General features: G+C 36.3%; 1 protein-coding gene across 1 annotated transcript in view; it reads right to left on the bottom strand.

Moving 5' to 3' along the window:
- Positions 1-313: 313 nt before the first annotated feature.
- Positions 314-24,553, bottom strand: part of PPIG (peptidylprolyl isomerase G) — a 34,425-nt gene continuing 10,185 nt past the window's right edge. Inside the window, exons 8-12 of the mRNA XM_007452622.1 lie at positions 5,666-5,879; positions 4,718-4,879; positions 3,236-3,323; positions 1,608-1,744; positions 314-1,421 (exon numbers count right to left, since the gene is read on the bottom strand). Of these exons, the coding sequence (XP_007452684.1) occupies positions 314-1,421; positions 1,608-1,744; positions 3,236-3,323; positions 4,718-4,879; positions 5,666-5,879 (1,709 nt within the window). The remainder of the gene's footprint in view (positions 1,422-1,607; positions 1,745-3,235; positions 3,324-4,717; positions 4,880-5,665; positions 5,880-24,553) is intronic.

The raw sequence follows: 24,553 nt of genomic DNA, 5'->3' as shown, positions 1-24,553 counted from the left end.
TGCTACTGGCTGATTGTTGCAACACAAAAATGCATACATGAAATAGTTAAACACAGCACACAGTATTACACCAAAGTGTTTTTCTCATTTCAAGTTTATTAAAACTTTTGCAGTACAAATTATCCAGGTTGCAGATTATCAAAAGATTGACTCAATAAAGTCCGCATTGGGAAAGAAAAAAAAAAAAAAAAAAAAAAAAAAGGACAAACATAAACCCAAAACAATGAAAAGAAAACAACATAAAGGGGATTCATCAGCAAGTCTCTAAAACTTAAAATTTGAGACAGAATGGAAATAAGTTTATATACCTCACTCATCCACTTTTGTCTTCATCTGTTCCAGGGCTTGATTCATGATCAAATTTTTTATTTTTATCAAGTGTGTGGTCATTTTCTTGACCCTTTGATTTTTGGTTTTCTTTTTCCACTGAGGATCTGGTCTTCTCATCCTCCTTATTTTTCAAAGTTGAGAACTTTAATTCATTGTCCTGACTACTTGGTTTCATTTTTGAGAATGGACTTTGATCTCTATCAGCCTTTTTTTCCCTGTTACTATTCGAGCTACTATGATCACGATTTTTAGAGTACATTCTCTTCTCACCCTCAGAATTCTCTTTTCTGTGTGAACTTTTACTTTCTTGGTTTCTGTATTTTTCTTTGTTTCTGCTTTGACTTTCTTCTCTCTCTGAGCTCCGTGAATCTCTCCTCCTTCTCCTCCTGTCTTTACTTCTTGATCTTCCTGGCGTTGCTCTTCTCTCTCGGCTCCGTGATCTTCCTCTTCTCCTGTACTCCTGTTCTCTGTATCTGTGATACTCCTTGCTTCTGCTGCGATCTCGGTCATGGCTTCTAGACCGCACTCTTCTGCTCCTGTCCCTACTTCTGCTTCGTTCCCTTGTTCTACTATTGTAACTGTGTTTGCCTTTAGTTACATCGCGTTCTCTACTCCTAGACTGTGCACGTCTGTCCTTGTCCTTACTTTTATTATGATCATGCTCATTGCTTTTGGATTCTAACTGTTTAGACTTCTCTTTACTTCTACTCCTTTCCTGATCTTTTCCTTTAGAATCAGACTTTTCTTTTTCTTTAACATTCTCATGATCCCTTTCTTTACTCCTTGACCTCATCCTCTTTTCTTCATGTCTATTATGCTTTGTATCTCTTTCCTTACTCTTGGATTTCTCTTTGCTCTTACTCCTACTTTTCGATTTGGCCCTTTTCTTTACCTTGTTTTTATATTTATCATCTTTTTCTGAATTTCTTCTGATGTCTCTCTCTTTGCTGTTAGATTTATGATCTTTAACTTTCTTTTCCTTTTCACTTTTTCTGTTTGGACTCTCAGAAACATGCCTATGATCAGTTATTTTTTTCTCTTTTACTCTAACTGGGCTTCTTTGATTTTCTTTTATTTCATTTAACTCACTCCTAAAAAATGAAGAAAAAAAGTTTTGGGGAAACTTTATTAGGAAAACAATGGTGTCCATTATTGCTGAAATGATATTCTATTTTCCTTAAGACATTCAGAAACAATTGAAATGGCTTTAAATGAAATAATTTTAAATAGTTAAAAAAATACTTGTTACTACATTTGAAATAAGAGTTAAATCTTACTTATCCCCTTTGATCCATCTTTCACCACTTGATACCCTCATTCTTTGAGCTCTCTGCATCTCCTGCCTCCAATGTGGAGGAGTCTCACTACGTCTGAAACGATCCCTTGATCTGGATCTAGAAGGAGTTCGATAACGCTTTAAAAAAAGAGGGGAAAAATTAATATATAAAAATATGAAAGCATTGTAACAATTGCTAAAGTGTACATATTTCTAGGTTCAAAAAAATGTCTGATATTTCCATGCCTTCTAAAATAACTAAATTTCCCAATTTTCAGGTAGGAAATCAATGAAGCATAATGTGGTTTGATATCTTTGCTTTCATTGCTAATGAAATGTGTGTTTATATGTTCTTGTTTTAAATATTTCTTGGGTTTAAGTTCTAAAACAGTAAATATCGATAGCTATATCCCACATCAACAAAAGCTCTCTTGAATCCTCAATCATTTTTAAGAGTGTAAAGAGGTCCGAAGACAAAAAAGTTTGAGAACTGCCATAAGAATAGTTAGGAAGCCATTTATAGTTCAGAGAATATACAATGGTGAACTGAACTAAGATGGTAGGAGTGGAGCTTGAGAGAAGCAGATAGATTTCAGAGTATTTAGGAGGTTGAGGTTGAATAGACAGGATCTGGTGATGGATAAGTTATATAAGGTAGGAAAGAAAGGGGAGAAACAAAATGATTCTTGGGCTTCAGGTTTAAGTGCTTGCACAGGTGGCAGTGTCTGTCACTGAGACCAGAAATCTAAAGGAGGGTCAGGCCTGAAGAAGTGTTTATGCTTACCATTGTATATGATGAGTTTAAAGTGCCCATTAGGCACCTAAATGGTCATCAAATAAACCTTTGGTGCCAGAAAGGCAGATGAAAAACCGACAGTTATCAGCATACAGGTACCCAGTGAAGTTACAAGAGTGATTATATTGCCCAAGAAGCATATGCAGAGTGAGAAGAGTTAGAACCCTGGGGTACTACAATATTTAAAGATCAGGTAGAAGAGCATGAACTAGCATTGGAAATTTAAGATAGACTGGCCAGAGACAGGAAGAAAAGATGATGGAAGCAAAGGGAAAAGAGTATTACAAGGAGGGAGATTAAATAAGACAAAGACTGAAAGGATCCAATGGATTCTGTGACTTGGAACTGACCATAAAGCAAGTGCTGTTTTCAGCAGAATGGCAGAAGACAAACTGAAATGGCTGAGGAACGAGTAGGAAGTGAAGAAATAATATACTAAGTATAGCCACGTTGGTTAAAAGTTTTGAAAAAACAAGAAGATATTTAAATTCTGATGAGGAGAATCCAGTGAAGAGAAAGAGTATGAAATATAAGAATAGGGTTAATTTTTAACAAGCATAGGGACACAGTGGTCAGGAAGTAACAAAGGGGTACAAGAAAGACCTCAATCTCATTTTATACCATGTACATGTAAAATCCATTAACATCCCATGGATTTTCAAAGTGGAAGAACCAACACAAAGAAGTTACTATAAAAAGAGAACATATAATTCAACATCTGTATCTACTCTAAATTTTAACTACTTATGTATAAAACAATACTTAAGAAACACTCTAGGATTATTTAAGATAAATGCAATACTATTAGGACTTCTGGGAAAAGAATCACCTACCCTTGGTCCTCTTCCTTTAATTTTCCTGCCAGACCTAGTAACTAAAAGTCGCCTCTGGTATGAAGCAGGCTGGGAGTTAAGTAGATTACTAGAAGGAAGCAGAGGGAAAATTAAAAAACATTATTTTATAAAAATAAATCTGGAGAACATAGCTTTACTGATCTAAACTAATAAATTTAAAGTCTTACATATATAATCAGTGGTTCTCAACCAGGAATGTTATCAATCCTAGTAGTTATCTGGGAAAGTATGGGAGCATTTTTACAACTGTCAATGACTAGAGGGTGCTATTGGTACCGAGTGACAAGTCAGGAATGCTAAAATCTTGTAATGTGTGTAGATGAAGAACTATCCTGTTCCCAAATGCCAACTGTGTCCTGTTGAGAAACACTGTTATATAATCATCACTAAGATGAAGTCAACTTGATAGTGCTAAGGAACTCATAGTAGGCTACATGCTGTTGAGAGAACCATTTTAAAGCTATCTGATTCTAAAGTATCTTACTATCCTATAAGCAGTTGTTCACTGGTAATAAAACTATAGAGAAATGTAATTAATGTGAATTAAACAGAGACAAGATGGTCTGAATTAGCAAAATGTTTAATATCATGCTTTATACCAGAAAGGGAAACTATTTATTTTCAAATAATAATGAGTTAATATTTAATTAGCACTAACAATATCTGTGTATGTTTGAAAAATGCATTCTAAAGTAGTTCAAATATCTTCTCCTTAATGTTTACTTCCTTAGAAACACAATTTCCTATTAACTGAGTAAACTCAATCCAATCCATCAAAATTATCCCAATTCAAGTAACCAAGACTTACTTTTATATTTTTACTGTATTGTGAAAGTATAGGGGGAATGTTCAGAATTTTATCACTTTTAAATACATTATTTCCAATTATAAATAAGAGAAAGATACCCATCTTTTTTCCTATCTTTGGACATAATTATTAAAATGATTCATAAAGAACCAACAATTTCTAATACTAATAATGTGAACTTATGTAGAAAAACTTTCAAAGTACTTGAATATGCTGTCAATTTTCAATACCACAATATTGTAAACCAGGCAAGGAAAACAGCATTTTCCCCCATCAGACAAACTGAAAAATAAAGGTTCTTACTTGCTTAAAAGTTTAATGTATACAAATAACAGAGTAAAACACTTGTTTTAAATAGAATTTGTTTGGAATGCCACTTAACATATCTTTTTGCCATTTGCAATGCTTGTTTTTTTTTTTTTAATTAATGTAACTTTTATTCAAAAATCTGTCTGAATTAAGTCAATTTATCTTTTCAGCTATGTGGTTAGCAAAAAGGAGCCTTGCTAACATTATCGTATTAAGAAATTTCAATCTTGGGACAAGGTCACCAATTAAATCTTAACTAAAATAAGCAAAAATGGTTTTTTAAAAAAGAAAAGTTCTGTAGTAGAGAATGTAGGGGAGTTTATAAAATAAACATATTCACATACCACTCTCTCTCTCTCTCCCTGTTCTTCCTTTCTTTTTCATCAGCTTTAGGAGGACTTTTTCTCATTAGGAATCTATTTTCAGGTATTGGAGGGATTTCTTCTGGACGAACAGTAGACTGGGGTTGTGCTTCAAGATTTTCAGCCTCACTTTCACTAGATGCGCTTTAAAAGAAACACACACAACAAATTCCACTTAGTTATTATGTACCTACCCCGATTTTCCAATTGTTGGTATTTCTTTCCTTTGTAATATGTACAATATATACATCATTCTGTCCCCCATTTCTGACCAAAAATGCAATTACATGGGGAAAATACTCATTCCTCTGACAAACCAACCAAAAACCAAAACCAAATGTTTCTGTTATCACATTCTCAAAAAATATTTTCCAATAAAATGGAACCAAAATATGATACTTCATGTGCAATGCCCTCTGATAAATTTAAAATACTTGAAAATATAGGTAAAGCAACTGCTTTAGAGGCAACAGGTTTATAAAGATGAGTTTTAGTACAACCATAGATTATTTCAGACAAAACAGGAAAGAAAAGAAATATGCTGACATTATCTGCTTTCTACCTTATGCTATCATAGGAGGAAAAAAATAAAGAACAAAAAAGCGAGACTGCTACAGAAAATAAGAAAAGTCATTGGTTTCCTATAATTCTCACTAATCGTATATTCCTCCCATAAAATATAAACCTATATAACCAAAAGGTCATTGAATTCAGACAAAATGAACTGAATGGTTTTGTTGAAAATTAAAATGAATGTTCCCAAATTTAATCTATAGACTGTAGAATATCAAAATGGTCTTATACTTCATACTATGAAACATTTCTCACTATTTTCATGTTCCATATAATTGATCCAAAATCCCAATAGATTTATATATAAACAGAAGGGAATTAGAATAGAAAGTCAGTACTGTAAAAGTAAATTAAGACCTTTTCTTGCTTTTCTTTCGCTTCTTCTTTTCTTTCTTGTGTTTACGAGAATTTTTCCTATGTTTCTTCTTTCTTTTTTTTGATTTCTCTTCAGAAGCACTTTCAGAATCAGAAGAATCAGAAGAAGACTGAGAATCGCTTGAACTATCTGAGTCACTGGATGACGATGAGGAGGAGGAGGAGGATTTATGCCTTTTCTTTTCTTCTTTCCTAGCTTTAATAAAAAGCAAAACGGTTTGGTGAACACTTTTTAGACAAACTTTGTAAGTGGAAGTTTAGGGTTTTTTGCAGATTCTCAAAGTCCAGTATTCAACACTTAGCTCATCCAGCTATTTGACCTGAGGGGTACAGGAAAGGAGTTAAGACTCAAGATTAGAATCCAGATCTCCAGATTCATGGGTCAGAGTTATATTTATATCTAAAGAATTCTGGAAAAGTAATAGGTAAATCTAAAACATTAAACTAAGTTAATTTTAGGAATCATATGAATAACATACTTTTTTAAAGGCACAGAAATAACATTCAAGAATCCCAGATTCTAATCTTTTTGTAGTTTTCAACTTTTCTCTTACTATCAATATTGGAAGTACAACTGTAGGAGAGAAGTAATAGAAAAAATACTATGCATGAATGTGGAAAGATAAGAAAAACGATTCCACTGGCATGGGCTTATTCAATGCCTGAGTATTCCTCTAATGATTAAGAAATTTAGCTTTGGTTGAACAGCAGACTTACAACAGGGGGTAGTGGTAGTCATTTGCCAATGATTAATAAATATGTTTTGGGGTCTCTACAAAAAGTAATTTCAAATTTAAATTTTATTTTGGGTTAAGGAAGTTTAATTTTAAAAGGGGTCCCAAAACTCAAATGCTTTAAGAATGAGGAAACTAACACAAGTAAGTGAGGTTAACCAGGAAATGGAGAAAGATATGACAGACTGGACAGAGCTTCGCCCACCTAACAGTATTCTAATTCCAACCATGGTGGACTTAAAGAAGTGAATTCAACAATCTGATTAAAAAATGGGCAGAGGACCTGAATAGACATTTTCCCAAAGGAGACATCCAGATGCCAACAGGCACATGAAAAGATGCTCAACATCACTAATCATCAGAGAAATGCAAATCAAAACAATGAGATAGCACCTCACATGTGTCAGAATGGGTATTATCAAAAAGACAACACATAACAAGCATTGGTGAGGATGTGGAGAAAAGGGACCCCTTGTGCACTGTTTGTGAGAATGTAAATTGGTATAGCCAGTATGGGAAGTAGCATGGAGGATCCTCAGGAGGTTAAAATAGCAGTGCCATAAGACCCAGCAATTCTATTTCTGGGTATTTATCCAAAAAAAACTAAAACACTAATTCTGAAAGATATATGCAACTCAACCTTCACTGCAGCATTATTTACAATAGCCAAGATATGGAAGCAACCTAAGTGTCCATCGATATGTGAATGGATAAAGATGTAGCTCACACACACGCGCAATGGACTATTACTTAGCCATAAAAAAGGAAGGACCTCCTACCCCTTGTGACAACATGGATGGATCTAGAGGGTATTATGCTAAGTGAAATAAGTCAGACAGAAAAAGGCAAATACTGTGTGATTTCAATTATATGTGGAATCTAAAAAACAAAACAAATGAACAAACATAACAAAACAGAAACAGACTCATAGATACAGTGAAGAAACTAGTGGTTGCCAGAGGAGAAGGTGATTAAGGGGGTGGGGAAATAGGTTTATGGGATTAAGAGGTACAAACTTCCAGTTATAAAATAAGCCATGGGGATGTAGTGTAGAGCACAGGGAATATAGTCAATAATATTGTAATATCTCTGTATGGTGACAGAGAGCAACTAGACTTATTATGGTGATCATTTTGTAATGTATAAAAATATCAGATCACTGTTGTATACCTGAAATCAATAGGATATTTTAAGTCCATTATGCCTTAATTAAAAAAGAAGTAAGTGAATTCAGGCTAAAGCTGGGACAATATTGATACATGGATAACTACAATACAGTGGAACAGAAAATACATTAGAATGATCAGTTCATAATGATATAGGTAAATAAAATATAAATCATTTATCCTTCTTATCATATATGAACTGTTCCACTGGCTAACCAAATAGTAGATGAAGGGAAGATGCTCTTTATCAAAAGTACTCCAAGAATAAATGAATAAGGAATTACAGAGTTAGAATATCACCATTTCACAACTCCTAAGGAGGCACTGCCCACCAATGGCCACTGCAGAGCACAGAGACAACCTGTCCAAAGTGACTCTTGCTCCCATCAAATAGAATTTAAAAAAATCAAAACTATATCTGATCAATTTTCTAGATCTAACTACAAAGTTATATGAAATAGAAGCACAGAAGGAACACATTACATAACAGAAGGATGCAATCTGTAAAATTCAGTGTGTGCAATAATGGGAAAGAAACACTACAGGACAAATGACCTAGCTTGTTCAACAAATAAATCTCAAGAAACATAAAAAGAAATGGTGGGATAATCTATTAAAAACAAAAAAAATTTACAACACCAACCCAAATGTTTGAACCTGATTTGGATTCAAATTCAAACATCAAAAAATTAACATTAACTAAACAATTAGAAATTTGAACACTGTAAGGATTTCTGACATTTAGGAACATATGTGTATATATGTCTGCATATGATTATGGTACGGTTATTTTTTTCAGAAGAGTCACCTTTTAGAGATAGTGAAATATTTATCAATAAAATGTTATGCCTAGAATTTGCTTCAAACAGGAAATGGAGAACTGTCCAAGTACAGGTAACATGAAATTAGCCATAAATTAATTGGCAAAGATGGGTAATGAACATGGGTGATTTGTTATACAATTTCAATCACTTTTGTATATGTTAGTATTTTCCATAATTAAAAAAAAATCAAAGAGGACAAAGAAAATATCTTTGGACTGACTGTTGGCTGTCTGTTTACAGACCTTAATTGAAAGGGTTAACAGCTGGTTTGTAACCTTTCTGTTAGCTTCAGAACACCTGAGGATTTGGCACTTGGTTGGCACTTGGCCAAATTATTCTTGAAACTTATTTACTTATTTATGACTGCACTGGGGCCTTCTCTAGTTGTGGTGAGTGGGGGCTAACTCTTCATTGTGATGCACAGGCTTCTCATTGTGGTGGCTTCTCTTGTTGCAGAGCAGAGGCTCTAGGCGTGCAGGCTTCAGCAGCTGTGGCACACGGGATCAGTAGTTGTGGCGCACGGGCTTAGTTCTAAGCTCCACGGTGTGTGGGATCTTCCCAGACCAGGGATTGAGCCAGTGTCCCTCCCCTGCATTGGCAGGAGGATTCCTAACCACTGCACCACCAGGGAAGTCCCTCTTAAAACTCTTAACTCAGAATTTATAGGAGTGTACTGAGTTACAGAGATAAATGAGAATCTGGCTGGAGTTACTGTGTACTTGCCCAAGGGTCTGTGGTTCACTGTTAAGATTATTACTCTGATATCGAAGAGAAGCTGCTGCACTGGAGAATGGGAACAAGGTATAAAAGCTGAAGGAACTCAAGAGGTAATAGCTTCAATGAACTTATTAGGTAGTCTTCATCACCCAGTCATGCTCCTCAGGACTACGAACCTATTAAGCTGAGATGCCTAGGATATATGCAAGCTCTGCCTAGAACTCATGACATCTCTAATATGACGCTGCTGTTCAAGCTGTGCTGTTTCCTGTCCTATATCCTTTCTTAATGATAAATAAGCTTAGTGCTGAGTGAAGCCTAGCTTGTCTCATGAGTCCAACTGTTAATCTGATCCCAAAACCACTGTTGATGGTGAGGCAGTATGGGTACGCAAACTGAAAAACCTACTTGCATACACTAAAAACCTGAGCACTGGAGGTGGGGGGGAGAATCAAACTTAAAGAAACCTAAGGAAGAAAATAAATTCATAATGCATAAGAGTAACTCTAAATACAAATATCTGAGGCCATATAATATGGAGACAACATAAAAATATTCCACATAAGCATGGAATACAGCTGTTAAAATTACCTGACAAAACACAGTAATGCTCTTCCCCATGATTAACAAAGCTTTATTCACCAGCTCCAATTTATATTTATTTTGCATTGTGATTCTTTCCTGAGAAATACACTGAAGTTGGTTTCGTTAAAAGGCAAGCCCGAGAAGCAAGAAGAACTACAGAGTCCAGCAGCCTGTGGAACGAAAACCACATTCACAGAAAGACAGACAAAATGAAAAGGCAGAGGACTAGGTACCAGATGAAGGAACAAGATAAAACTGCAAAAAATCACAACTAAATGGAGATAGGTAAACTTCCAGAAAAAGAATTCAGAATAATGATAGAGAAGATGATCTGGGACCTTGGAAAAAGAATGGAGGCAAAGATCAAGAAGATGCAAGAAATGCTTAACAAATACCTAGAAGAATTAAAGAACAAACAGAGATGAACAATACAATAACTGAAATGAAAACTACACTAGAAGGAATCAACAGCAGAATAACTGAGGCAGAAGAATGGATAAGTGACCTAGAAGACACAATGATGGAATTCACTACCACGGAAGAGAATAAAGAAAAAAGAATGAAAAGAAAAGAAGACAGCCTAAGAGACCTCTGGGACAACATTAAACACACCAACATTCACATTACAGGGGTCCCAGAAGGAGAAGAGAGAGAGAAAGGACCAGAGAAAATATGTGAAGAGATTACAGTCGAAAACTTCCCTAACATGGGAAAGGAAATAGCCACCCAAGTCCAGGAAGCGCAGCAAGTCCCATACAGAATAAACTCAAGGAGAAACACGCTGAGACACACAGTAATTAAACTGGCAAAAATTAAAGACACAGAAAAATTACTGAAAGCAGCAAGGGAAAAATGACAAATAACATACAAAGAAACTCCCATAAGGTTAACAGCTGATTTCTCAGCAGAAACTCTACAAGCCAGAAGGGAGTGGCATGATATACTTAAAGTGATGAAAGGGAAGAACCTACAACAAAGATTACTCTACCTGGTAAGGATCTCACTCAGATTCGATGGAGAAATCAAAAGCTTTACAAACAAGCAAAAGCTAAGAGAATTCAGTACCACCAAACCAGCTCTACAACAAATGCCAAAGGAACTTCTCTAAGTGGGAAACACAAGAGAAGAAAAGGACCTACAAAAACAAACCCAAAACAATTAAGAAAATGGTCATAGGAACATACATATGGATAATTACCTTAAATGTGAATGGATTAAATGCTCCAAACAAAAGACACAGGTTTGCTGAATGGATACAAAAACTAGACTCATATATATGCTGTCTACTAGAGACCCACTTCAGACCTAGGGACACATACAGACTGAAAGTGAGGGACTGGAAAAAGATATTCCATGCAAATGGAAATCAAAAGAAAGCTGGAGTAGCAATACTCATATCAGATAAAATAGACTTTAAAATAAAGAAAGTTACAAGAGACAAGGAAGGACACTACATAATGATCAAGGGATCAATCCAAGAAGATATAACAATTATAAATATATATGCACCCAACATAGGAACACCTCAATATATAAGGCAACCGCTAACAGCTGTAAAGGAGGAAATCAACAGTGACACAATAATAGTGGGGGACTTTAACACTGCACTTACACCAATGGACAGATCATCCAGAAAGAGAATTAATAAGGAAACATAAGCTTTAAATGACACAAGAGACCAGAGAGATTTAATTGATATTTATAGGAAATTCCATCCAAAAACAGCAGATTACACTTTCTTCTCAAGTGCGCACGCAACATTCTCCAGGATTGATCACATCTTGGGTCACAAATCAAGCCTTGGTAAATTTAAGAAAACTGAAATCATATCAAGCATCTTTTCTGACCACAACGCTATGAGATTAGAAATGAATTACAGGGGAAAAAACAAAAAAAACACAAACACATGGAGGCTAAACACTACGTTACTAAATAACCAAGAGATCACTGAAGAAATCAAAGAGGAAATCAAAAAATACCTAGAAACAAATGACAATGAAAACACGACGATCCAAAACCTATGGGCTGTAGCAAAAGCAGTTCTAAGAGGGAAGTTTATAGCTATACAAGCCTACCTCAAGAAATAAGAAAAATCTCAAATAAATAATCTAAACTTACCCCTAAAGGAACTAGAGAAAGAAGAACAAACAAAACCCAAAGTTAGCAGAAGGAAAGAAATCATTAATTTCAGAGCAGAAATAACTGAAATAGAAACAAAGAAAACCATAGAAAAGATCAATAAAACTAAAAGCTGGTTCTTTGAGAAGAGAAACAAAATTGATAAACCATTAGCGAGACTCATCAAGAAAAAGCAGGAGAGGACTCAAATCAGTAAAATTAGAAATGAAAAAGGAGAAGTTAAACAGACACTCGCAATGGGAGAGGCCACAACAGTGAGAGGCCCGCGTACCTCAAAAAAACAAAACAAAACAAAAAAAATCAGATCAGAAATAAATGAAATAGAAACAAAGAAAACAAGAGCAAAGATCAATAAAACTAAAAGCTGGTTCTTTGAGAAGATAAATTGATAAACCATTAGCCACACTCATCAAGAAAAAGAGGGAGAGGACTCAAATCAATAAAATTAGAAATGAAAAAGGAGAAGTTACAACACACCGCAGAAATACAAAGCATCCTAAAAGACTACTACAAGCAACTCTATGCCAATTAAATGGACAACCTGGAAGAAATGGACAAATTCTTAGAAAGGTATAACCTTCCAAGACTGAACCAGGAAGAAATAGAAAATATGAACAGACCCATCACAAGTAATGAAAATGACACTGTGACTAAAAAATCTTCCAACAAACAAAAGTTCAGGACCAGATAGATGGCTTCACAGGTGAATTCTATCAAACATTTAGAGAAGAGCTAACACCCATCTTTCTCAAACTCTTCCAAAAAACTGCAGAGGAAGGAACGCTTCCAAACTCATTCTATAAGGCCACCAACACCCTGATACCAAAACCAGACAAAGATAGTACAATAAAAGAAAATTACAGACCAATATCACTGATGAATATAGATGCAAAATTCCTCAACAAAATCGTAGCAAACAGAATTCAACAGCACATTAAAAGGATCATACACCATGATCAAGTGGGATTTATCCCAGGGATGCAAGGATTCTTCAATATATGCAAATCAATCAATCTGATACAACATATTAACAAACTGAAGAATAAAAACCATATGATCATCTCAATAGATGCAGAAAAAGCTTTTGATAAAATTCAACACCCATTTATAATAAAAACACTCCAAAAAGTGGGCACAGAGGGAACCTACCTCAACATAATAAAGGCCATATACGACAAACCCACAGCCAACAACATTCTCAATGGTGAAAAACTGAAAGCATTTCCTCTAAGATCAGGAAGAAGACAAGGATGTCCACTCTCACCGCTATTATTCAACATAGTTTTGGAAGTCCTAGCCACAGCAATCAGAGACAAAAAAGAAATAAAAGGAATACAAATTGGAAAAGAAGACTGTCACTGTTTGCAGATGACATGATACTATACATAGAGAATCCTAAAGATGACATCAGAAAACTACTAGAGCTAATCAATGAATCTGGTAAAGCTGCAGGATACAAAATTAATGCACAGAAATCTTTCATTCCTATACACTAATGATGAAAAATCTGAAAGAGAAATTAAGGAAACACTCCCATTTACCACTGCAACAAGAAGAATAAAATACCTAGGAATAAACCTACCTAGGGAGACAAAAGACCTGTATGCAGAAAACTATAAGACACTGAGGAAAGAAATTAAAGATGATACCAACAGATGGAGAGATATACCATATTCCTGGATTGGAAGAAGCAATATTGTGAAAATGACTCTACTACCCAAAGCAATCTACAGATTCAATGCAATCCCTATCAAATTACCAATGGCATTTTTCACAGAACTAGGACAAGAAATTTTACAATTTTTTTGAAAACACAAAAGACCCCGAAGAGCCAAAGCAATCTTAAGAAAGAAAAATGGAGCTGGAGGAATCAGACTCCCTGACTTTAGACTATACTACAAAGCTACAGTAAACAAGACAGTATGGTACTGGCACAAAAACAGAAACATACATCAATGGAACAAGAGGGAAAGCCCAGCGATAAACCCATGCACCTATGGTCAACTAATCTATGACAAAGGAGGTAAGGATATACAATGGAGAAAAGACAGTCTCTTCAACAAGTGGTGCTGGGAAAACTGGACAGCTACATGTAAAAGAATGAAATTAGAACACTCTCTAACACCATACGCAAAAATAAGCTCCAAATGGATTAAAGACCTAAATGTAAGACCGGACACTATAAAATTCTTAGAGGAAAACATAGGAAGAACACTCTTTGACACAAATGACAGCAAGATCTTTTCTGACCCACCTCCTAGAGTAATGGAAATAAAAACAAAAGTAAACAAATGGGACCTAATGAAACTTAAAAGCTTTTACACAGCAAAGGAAACCATAAACAAAACAAAAAGACAACCCTCAGAATGGGAGAAAATATTTGCAAACGAATCAACAGACAAAGGATTAATCTCTAAAATACATAAACAGCCCATGCAGCTCAATATTAAAAAACCACCCAATCCAAAAATGGGCAAAAGACCTAAATAGACATTTCTCCGAAGAAGAAATACAGATGGCCAAGAAGCACATGAAAAGCTGCTCAACATCACTAATCATTAGAGAAATGCAAACCTAAACTACAATGAGGTATCACCTCACACCAGTTAGAATGGGCTTCATCAGAAAATCTACAATCAAATGCTGGAGAGGGTGTGGAGAAAAGGGAACCCTCTTGCACTGCTGGTGGGAATGTAAACTGACACAGCCACTATGGAGAACAGTATGGAGGTTCCTTAAAAAACTAAAAATAAGGCTTCCCTGGTGGCGCAGTGGTTGAGAGTCCACCTGCTGATGCAGGTGACACGGGCTCATGCCCTGGTCCGGGAAGATCCCACATGCTGCAGAGCAGCTGAGCCCGTGAGCCATGGCCGCTGAGCCTGCACGTCTGGAGCCTGTGCTCCACAATGGGAGAGGCCACAACAGTGAGAGGACCATGTACCACAAAAAAAAAAAAAAAAAAAAAACTAACTAAAAATAGAATTACCATATGATCCAGCAAGACCGCTACTGGGCATACACTCAGAGAAAACCACAATTCAAAAAGACACATGCGCCCCAATGTTCATTGCAGCACTATTTACAATAGCCAGGTCATGGAAGCAACCTAAATGCCCATCGACAGATGAATGGATAAAGAAGTTGTGGTACATATATACAATGGAATATTACTCAGCCATAAAAAGGAATGAAATTGGGTCATTTGTTGAGGCGTGGATGGATCCAGAGACTGTCAATACAGAGTGAAGTAAGTCAGAAAGAGAAAAGCAAATATCGTATATTAACGCATATATGTGGAACCTAGAAAAATGATACAGATGAACCGGTTTGCAGGGCAGAAATTGAGACACAGATGTGGAGAGCAAACGTATGGACACCAAGGGCAGAAAGCCGCAGGGTGGTCGTGGTGGTGGTGGTGTGATGAATTGGGTGATTGGGATTGACCTGTATACACTAATGTGTATAAAATTGATGACTAATAACGTGCTGTATAAAAATAATAATAATAAATAAGATACAAGGATATATTGTACAACACAGGAAAAGAAAAAAAGACCCACTTCAGACCCAGGGACTCATACAGACTGAAAGTGAGGGGATGGAAAACGATATTCCATGCAAATGGAAATCAGAAGAAAGCTGGAGTAGCAATACTCATAACAGATAAAACAGACCTTAAAATAACATTGTAAGAGATAAAGAAGGACACTACAAAATGATCAAGGGATGAATCCAAGAAAAAGATATAATAATTATATATACACCAACACAGGAGCACCTCAATCCATAAGGCAAATGCTAACAGCTATAAAAGAGGAAACTGAGAGTGACACAATAGTGGGGGACTTTAACACCTCACTTACACCAATGGACAGATCACCCAGACAGAAAGTTAATAAGGAAGCACAAGCTTTAAATGACACAATAGACCAGAGAGATTTAAATGATATTTATAGGACATCCCATCCAAAAATAGCAGATTACACTTTCTTCTCAAGTGCGCATGGAACATTCTCCAGTATAGATCACATCTTGGGTCACAAATCAAGCCTCAGTAAATTTAAGAAAACTGAAATCATATCAAACATCTTTTCCGACCACAACTCTATGAGATTAGAAATAAATTACAGGGAAAAAAAATGTAAAAAACAGAAACATGTGGAGGCTAAACAGTATGTTACTAAATAACCAAGAGATCACTTAAGAAATCAAAGTGGAAATCAAAAAATACCTAGAGACAAATGACGAGAACACGATGATCCAAAGCCTATGGGATGCAGCAAAAGCAGTTCTAAGAGGAAAGTTTATAGTAATATAATCCTACCTCAAGAAACAAGAAAAATCTCAAAGAAACAATCTAAGTTTACCAAAAAAAAAAAAAGCAAGCCCATTCTCCCCACCAAATGTATTAAATATATTTCAAATAACCATTATTTAGTTTTCACTTCACTTTTCATGTAAGCATTTGAGCGAAGCAAAATATCACAACAATATAGAAGACCATCAAAAAGATTTATAACTATTTTTAGGGTAATATAATCTGCCCAAGTATTAGATGATATGAACTATGAAAGGAAAATAGGGGCTCCCCTGGTGGCGCAGTGGTTGAGAGTCCACCTGCCAAAGCAGGGGACACAGGTTCATGCCCTGGTCTGGGAAGATCCCACATGTCGCGGAGCAGCTGGGCCTGTGTGAGCCATGGCCACTGAGCCTGCGCGTCCAGAGCCTGTGCTCCACGACGGGAGAGGCCGTAATGGTGAGAGGCCCGCGTACCGCAAAAAAAAGTAATTAATTAATTTTTTAAAAAAAGGAAAATAAACTGTGTTTTTAGGGAGGATGCCTTGGAATAGAACCTAGAAAGCTCTAAGGTTGAAAGGCTCCCTCTTTTCATGTTTCTCAACATTATTTTTTAGTGAAATTTAATTTATGTCCCCTTTTCCTATGAAACTGCTCAGAAAAAAAAGATAAAATGACTGAGAAAGAGCAGTTAAAAACAGAAGAGTAAGAAAAAAAAGAGACATGACAATATCAATATTAGTTCTAACAGAATGTAGCTTGAGTGTCAAAATTTGTGTTAACCTAAATTTAAAAATATGACTTAGGCACATCGGGAATCTGAAATTTTATCCTTCTCAGATCAACAAGTATGTTTAAGTAAATAGTACATAGATATATATTTAACATGATGCCAGGACATGGAGAGAAAGAACTGTAGAGTATAAATGGGGAAGTTCCATAGCAAATTGCCTTCACAGAGTTTACTGTCTATTTGGAAAATAAGACCAACAAGTGTGAATTTAATAGCAAAAAGCACCTGAAAACATACATTGAGTTGTAATAAATTTTCTAGAAACTCTGACTATAAATTGTATATGGATTTATTAGTGAATATGGTCAATAAGGACAAGAGTAAAGTAGAAAAGGTTTGGAGAAGCACAGTCAGTTCTGCTGTTAGACAACATATGCATTTCTTTTTTTAAAAAAATTTTTGGCCCTGCTGCGTGGCATGTGGGATCTTAGTTCCCCAACCAGGGATTGAACCCACGCCCCCTGCACTGGAAGTGCGAGTCTTTACCACTGGACCGCCAGGGAAGTCCCCCAACGTATGCATTTCTATAAATCACTGTGCCATGAAAAACTGTACAATAAAAACCACATGGCTTATACGAAAAATGGGGTTAGGGGCACAAAACTCAAAAACTTCATCAGTGACACATTAAAAGAAAAGATAGGAAACTAATAAAAGTAGCAACAGAGGGCTTCCTTGGTGGCGCAGTGGTTGAGAGTCTGCCTGCTGATGCAGGGGACACAGGTTCGTGCCCTGGTCCGGGAAGATCCCACGTGCCATGGAGTGGCTGGGCCCGTGAGCCATGGTCGCTGGGCCTGCGCGTCTGGAGCCTGTGCTCCGCAACGGGAGAGGCCCGTGTACTGCAAAAAAAAAAACAACAAAGAAATAGCAACAGAGCTTTCACACATGTTAAATAGTTAAGAAATACATAAATACGACAATAAATACTTTGAGAAAATCATGGGTTTGCTTGTGGAAGTGAATGTCAGGTAGGGCTATAGCTTGTGAGTTACTGTAAAGTTAGTGCAAGTGGGGGTGATATGAAATTAGATGGAAAGTTTTAGTATGAACTGTACTCAGGCGTGGCTCATAACACAAGTGATGAACTGAGGTAGCTTAGTAGATGTGTGAGGGGTGTGCATGTGTAAATTTTTTTGGGGGGGCCGTGTCGTACAGCTTGCAGGATCTCAGTTCCCCAACCAGGGAATGAACCTGGGCCATGCGGCAGTGAAAGTGCCAAATCCTAACACCAGGCCACCAGGGAACTCCCCTGTGTATGTGTAATTTTTGTGTATTCCTGTAAAGCTGTTCAACTGCGTATGGTTTTCTGCACTCAGTATTTCTTGTAGACAAGAGCATGCATAGGCAAAGGTGAAACTGATGTTATGTTCAAATTGTCTTCTAATGTATCAGCTGAATGGAACAAATGCATGCTTTCAAAACAAGCAGTATAGCAGAACTGACTTATGTTAGGATTTGAAATAGAGGCAGGGAAAAGTAGTGTGGAGTAGTATCTGTAGAGTGCTTACAATGTGCTAGTAAGCACTGAACAAACTCCTTTATAGGTGTAATTTAAGGATGAGTAGATTCTGGATATAAAAGGGAAGATTTTTTTACAATACTTTAAAAGTATGAAGAAAGGAATGGAGAAATTGTGAAGATGGAATAGATTAATCTCTTCCTATCCTCCTGCTAAGTGTAAGTAGAAATCCTAGACATAATACAAAAAGAAACAAACATAAGAAGACTCTGAAAGGTAGAAAGAAGGCAGAGTGGCCAGGGATCTCTGGATTTGAAGGTGACATGGTGGTTTTCAATCTGTCTCCCATATACCCTAGACATCACGCTGAAGAAGCCTGCAACTCAGAAATGCCAATGGACACAGGTTTGTAAAAGCCCCAAGAAAGGCCTGCTCTCTCCAGACAGAGAAATAGAAAAAAGATGGTTTAGCAGGACAAAAAATTTGTCACCAATACCTGCTTTACTGTAAGCAAATACTAAGGGGGAAAATTAAAAAAAAAAAGTTCACCAACTCCCTCTTGGCTCTATCAGCAGAGACAAAGTAGAGAATTTGCATTTCCAGTACCCTCCCCTTCGAGCAGTGTTCCCCTTCCCTTGCCAGAGTGATGTCAGTAGAGACAAAGTGGGAAGCCTGGGCTTCAGCTCCCCTCACTGCACCAGCAGGTGGCACAGATTTCAGAGAAGGAAGCTAGAGAAAAAGATTCTTTAAATTTATAGATGAAGTCCTGGGGAGGAGACCCCCAAGTTAAACTGACCAGAACTAATATGGCAAAAGGTTTGAGAATTAAACTACAGTGTTGAATAGCATCCAGTTTTTCAGTAGCATAGAAATGAAACCAGAATAGTACTGCAAGGGCTCTGGAAATTGAATTATCATCGAAACCACAATCTACAAAAGGAGGCCAGGACCTACATGCTAAACCTATATAAGGTGACTGCCTGCTAAAAATAGAAAACATAAACAGAATCCAGAGTTTCATAACATACAATACCCCAAATTTCCAGGACAAAATTTAAAAAAAAATCACTAATAATTTCAAGAACGATTTTCAAGGAAAATCACAACTTAAGTAAGAAAAAACAATCAAAAGACGCCAACACCCAGAAGACTCACATGTTGGAATTAACAAGGATTTTTTAAAAGCCATCTTAAAAATGCTTCCACAAGCAATTATTAATGTTCTTTAAACAAATGAAAAAGTTTAAAAATCTCAGGAGAAAAGAAGATATAAAGTATCAAAGGAATTTTAGAACTGAAAAATACAATGATACAATAACTGAAATAAAATGTGCTCAATATCAGAGTGGGGATGACAGGGAAACTGTTAGCGAACCAGAGACAGACCAATAGAAATTACCCAACCAGAACATCAGAGAAAATTTAAAAAAAAAACAAAAAATGAACAGAGCCTCGGAGACCTGTAGAACAATAAACAAAAGATCTAACATTTATGTTATCGGAATCCCAGGAGAAAAATTTGAAATTAAAAAAAATTTTTAAATAATAATGGCAGAAAATTCCCTCATTGCTTACAGGGAACAATGATTTGAACGACAACAGACTTCTCACTTGAAACCATAGAGGCCAGAAGGAAGTGGCCTAACACTTTTTTATGTGTTTAAAGAACTGCCAATCCAGAATTCTACATCTAGTGAAAATACCCATCATGAAAGAAAGGGAAATAACGACATTTTCAGAAAACTAAGATAGTTACCAGCAGACCTACCCTTAAAAAAATGGCTAATTTCTCCAAACAAAAGGAAATACAAGGAGGCTTGGAGTTGAGTAAAAATATGAGGCAAAGCAATTAACAATCAACTCATACAAAAACAAATATAAATGGCTCCTAAGGAGATGATAACATCAAATACCTTAGAGAAATGCTTATTTAAACCAGCTTTAAAAACAACAACAACAACCACCAACCCTGTAATTAGGCTGGCAAAGATTAAAGAGTTTGATATTATGTGGCTCTGCAAAGGGCACAGGGAAATTAACTTTCCTATATTCTAGTGGCAATGCCTACCAACATTACAAATGCATAACCCCTATAATCTGTTAATTCTATTCCTAGGAATTTATCTTATATTATCAACATTCACATACACGTAGAATGGTATAGAAAATTTGAGAATGGGAACTGATGGGCAGAAATGGGAAAAAGACTTTTCACTGACTATCCTTTTATGCTTTTTAAATGTTGAACAAAATCAATGTATTAAATTTTAAAACTCCCAAGTCTGACAACAATTGTTGTCACCCCGTTCTCCAAAAAACCCTACTTCCTGCCTAACCACTTAAAATCTATTTCAAGGTATCATTTATAAGCATATAGACATCCTTAAGATAAAAGAACAACACTTTTTAACTCTTGGGCCACTTCTGGTTAGTTTATTTTAGATTATTTAGATTATGCAGTTTGCTTATCAATCACTATGTAAAAGAAATTCCCAACCCTGTTCACTGACCTTTGTTGGGAGGGGAGGTAGGATGTGGTGTAATACTACTGTGTACTGACTTTACTAGTATGTTGTTAAGGTGAAAAAACAAACTTCTAGAACATTTTACTTGTAAAAACATATGGTAAGAAAATGCTGCTTTACTAGTTTTTTGAGAGGTATAAATTTTATACCAATGAATCTCACGTGAAATCTTTATATTGAAGAAAATTTCAAGGCCATCATCAAAATAAGGTTTGAAATAAAGAAGAGAACTATACCTCAAATGAACCTCTTTTCATTTCAAAAATACTGGGTCTCCCCTTTAAACAGATTCGAAGTTTAACAGCCCACTATTCTCCATTAAAAGTGCTATCACCATGGCTCTTAATTCCAGGATAAAGACACTGAAATGGGATCCTGTCACCATACAAATGAGTGTCTGATCTTTTCTACTGTCTCCTGAGTACAAGATTCACCAGCTGCTTCCTCTATCTATTGTGCTCTTCTTTCTGTACTGCCAGGTAATCTGTTTTCTACCACATATATACAAGATTTCTGCTCATATAACTATTTATTTATTGCCATGCTGCCATAACTCAGCACTTGTGTTTCTATGTACTCTGTAATATATCATCAGCCCCAACTCATGCTGCATAGCAAAGGTGGACAGACCTCTCTTTAACAACTGCAGGAAACTCTGAAGAGACCAGCACGATCTGAGATCATGGTAACTCTTGAAAAGCCAGGAAGTACCTTAATCAGGGTAGTGGTCTGTGTTCTATCCTATACTCTGCCCCTTGATAGCCTCTACAGGGTTGCAGTTTTGATTAGCCTCCTGTGTTTTCCTCTGCATCTGTTGGAAGGATCTTCCCCTTGACTCTGAACCTTCTCAGGCACATTCAAACAGCCACAAAAAGTAGAATTTCCAATCTCACAACAGCAAAGGGAAGGCCCAGGATGATTGCCCAGACTCACCAAGACCACTTACAGGTGGGCCCAGACAGTCAGATTTCTTCAGAAGTCTTTTTGTTTTCTTTCAGGAAGTTAGAAAAAGAAAAAAAAAAAAGATTCGGTATTTATTTTTAAAGTGGGGTGTGTATCTCTCAAACAAGGTTTTAAATATGATGATGATGATGAACACCGCTGTGTTACACAAAGCTTTTTGACTATGTCCAATTTAAGATCGTAAGAAGGACATCAAACTTATAAATTGGATGGAAGACACAGGTCTGCCTGAAAGATTTTATTGATGCATGACAAAATCCATTCTGACCAATGTTCTGAATGGTAATTGAAGGACTGTAGAGTAACAGGTGCCAAACTGTGTGACCTCAAACATAAAGATCTTTTCCTCTTTCTATAGTGTGATCCAGAACAGAGCAGGCATGGAAGGTACGACTCAAAACAAATCTAGCTTTTCAGTAACTCCTGTGCAGACAGTAACAAAGGGCCAAATCTTTCCCAACTGATGAAACTGATAAGGGCAAGATATACTTCCTTAGCATGAGTCTGAGGAACACACACTAGAACACTACATCAACTTTCAGCACAACTTCCTGGCCACAATGGCATGGGCAAAATTAGCATTTACTGCTTCAAGTGAAAATATATTACAAAAACATAATAATATACAGAGACTGACATTCATTCACCTCATCCTTTCAGCAAATATTCAAACACTGACCATTTAGCACCAAAAGAATCTACACCAAATTTATTAGAGTCTATGATAACATTTATGGTTTAAGATGTAAGCTTTTTAATTATCTCTTCTAAATATGTAAACCACACAGCATCCTTAACTTTTATAAGCAGAGAACAGATCTTAACACAAGATCCTTGAAGACTATAAAACACAAGAAAAAAGCCAAAAAACAGTTAAGTACAGAATAAAAGACGAATACTTTCTAGATGATGTGGGAAGAAATAATACCTTAAACCAAAATATTCCAATTGTACTGACAACACTTTGAAGAATTAAATAGCAGAAGATTCAGGGTCTAAAATATGCAAAGATTTAGATTGCTTTTTAGTTTCTATTTTTTCAAAAAAAGGTAAGATACTCAACGACACTTCATTCTTTCTGAATCATCACGAACACAAGGCATACATTATAACTGCTGTTTGTAAATAAGGATAGATAGCCAGACTCTTGAACACAAGAAGTTAAACAATCCCAGTATGAGCTGCAGCAATATTCCTGTGATGGTTTACAAGGTATATATTTGACATAAAAGAGAAGAAAGTGAAATCATTAGAATCAAAGTGGAATGCAGAGAAAGAAAATTAAAAATAAGCCTTCTCCAGGGAATTCCCTGGAGGTCCAGTGGTTAGGACTCGGCACTTTCACTGCTGTGGGTCCTGGTTCAATCCCTGATTGGGGAACTAAAGAAAAGCAAAATAAAACGTGCATATTACAGAGCACATCAGTATACCTAAAATTTGATAACAGAATGTTCTACTTAGGGCAATTCTGAAAGGAATATTAAAGACTTTAATGAGTTAGCAACATGTAACAGAAAAAGCTCTAGATCTGGAGCCAGCAAACTTGCGCTTGAGGTCTAGTTAGTTCCCTGATGTGGTAAATACTAATCTCCTTGACTATATCTGTAAAATGAGGAAAATAATATTGATATTATACAGTTCTTGTGAGGATCAGAAAAGATTACAGAGACTCTCTTGCTAACCATGAATAACTAAGTACTGAGATTATTTATTATTCCCTGGACGATTAATAGAAAGATTAGGTCAATTCAATATTTTACTGCTTTCTACACAGATCTGAAGGTAATCTCACCCCATTACTTTTAGAGTGTCAGGCGCAGTATCTGTAATAAACAATAGCAGTTACATATTTCTTATATAACATAAAGACTTAAAATACTTACGTAAAAAACCAAGTTCTACCATTTCAGATAATATATCAAACTACCAGTCGTGTTAACTTCAAGTGTTCTTGTCTAAGTAAAAGAAGTTTCTCAAACATGCCAGATGCTTCTGAATCTAAGCAGTGCATGAAGGGGAAATAATTTATTCCCGTAAAGTTTATTAGTCTATGTTAATCTCTTCAACAGTCATCCTCCCCACACTGTCTCTTTCCTGTGGCCTCTCCCGTTGCGGAGCACAGGCTCCGGACGCGCAGGCTCAGTGGCCATGGCTCACGGGCCCAGCTGCTCTGCGGCATGTGGGATCTTCCCGGACCGGGGCACGAACCCGTGTCCCCTGCATCGGCAGGCGGACTCTCAACCACTGCGCCACCAGGGAAGCCCTAGACAACTACACTTTTTAAAAAGCCCAAAAAATAAAGTGGAAGCAGATGGATGAATTACTGCAAATAATTCAAGGAAAGTTAAGCAGTTCCATGATAAATGAACAAAGTATGAAGTAAGATAAAACACATTTGAAAAACATAAAAATACATTTAAAAACACAAAAACTTCATATTTATATTCACTTTAGCGTAAAGATAGTGCCAACTAATTACAGTGTGTTTGTTTTGTGTGCGTAAGAGTTATCAGAAATATATACTTGCTTTCAGGGACTTCCCTGGTGTCACAGTGCTTAAGAATCTGCCTGCCAATGCAGGAGACACAGGTTCGATCCCTGGTCTGGGAAGATCCCACATGCTGCAGAGCAACTAAGCCTGTGCACCACAACTACTGAGCCTGCGCTCT

Source organism: Lipotes vexillifer, unplaced genomic scaffold, assembly GCF_000442215.2.
Source record: "Lipotes vexillifer unplaced genomic scaffold, Lipotes_vexillifer_v1.1 scaffold454, whole genome shotgun sequence".
Taxonomy (NCBI): Eukaryota; Metazoa; Chordata; class Mammalia; order Artiodactyla; family Lipotidae; genus Lipotes; species Lipotes vexillifer.
Note: the sequence above shows the minus strand (reverse complement) of the source record. Positions and strands in the feature narration are given on the sequence as shown.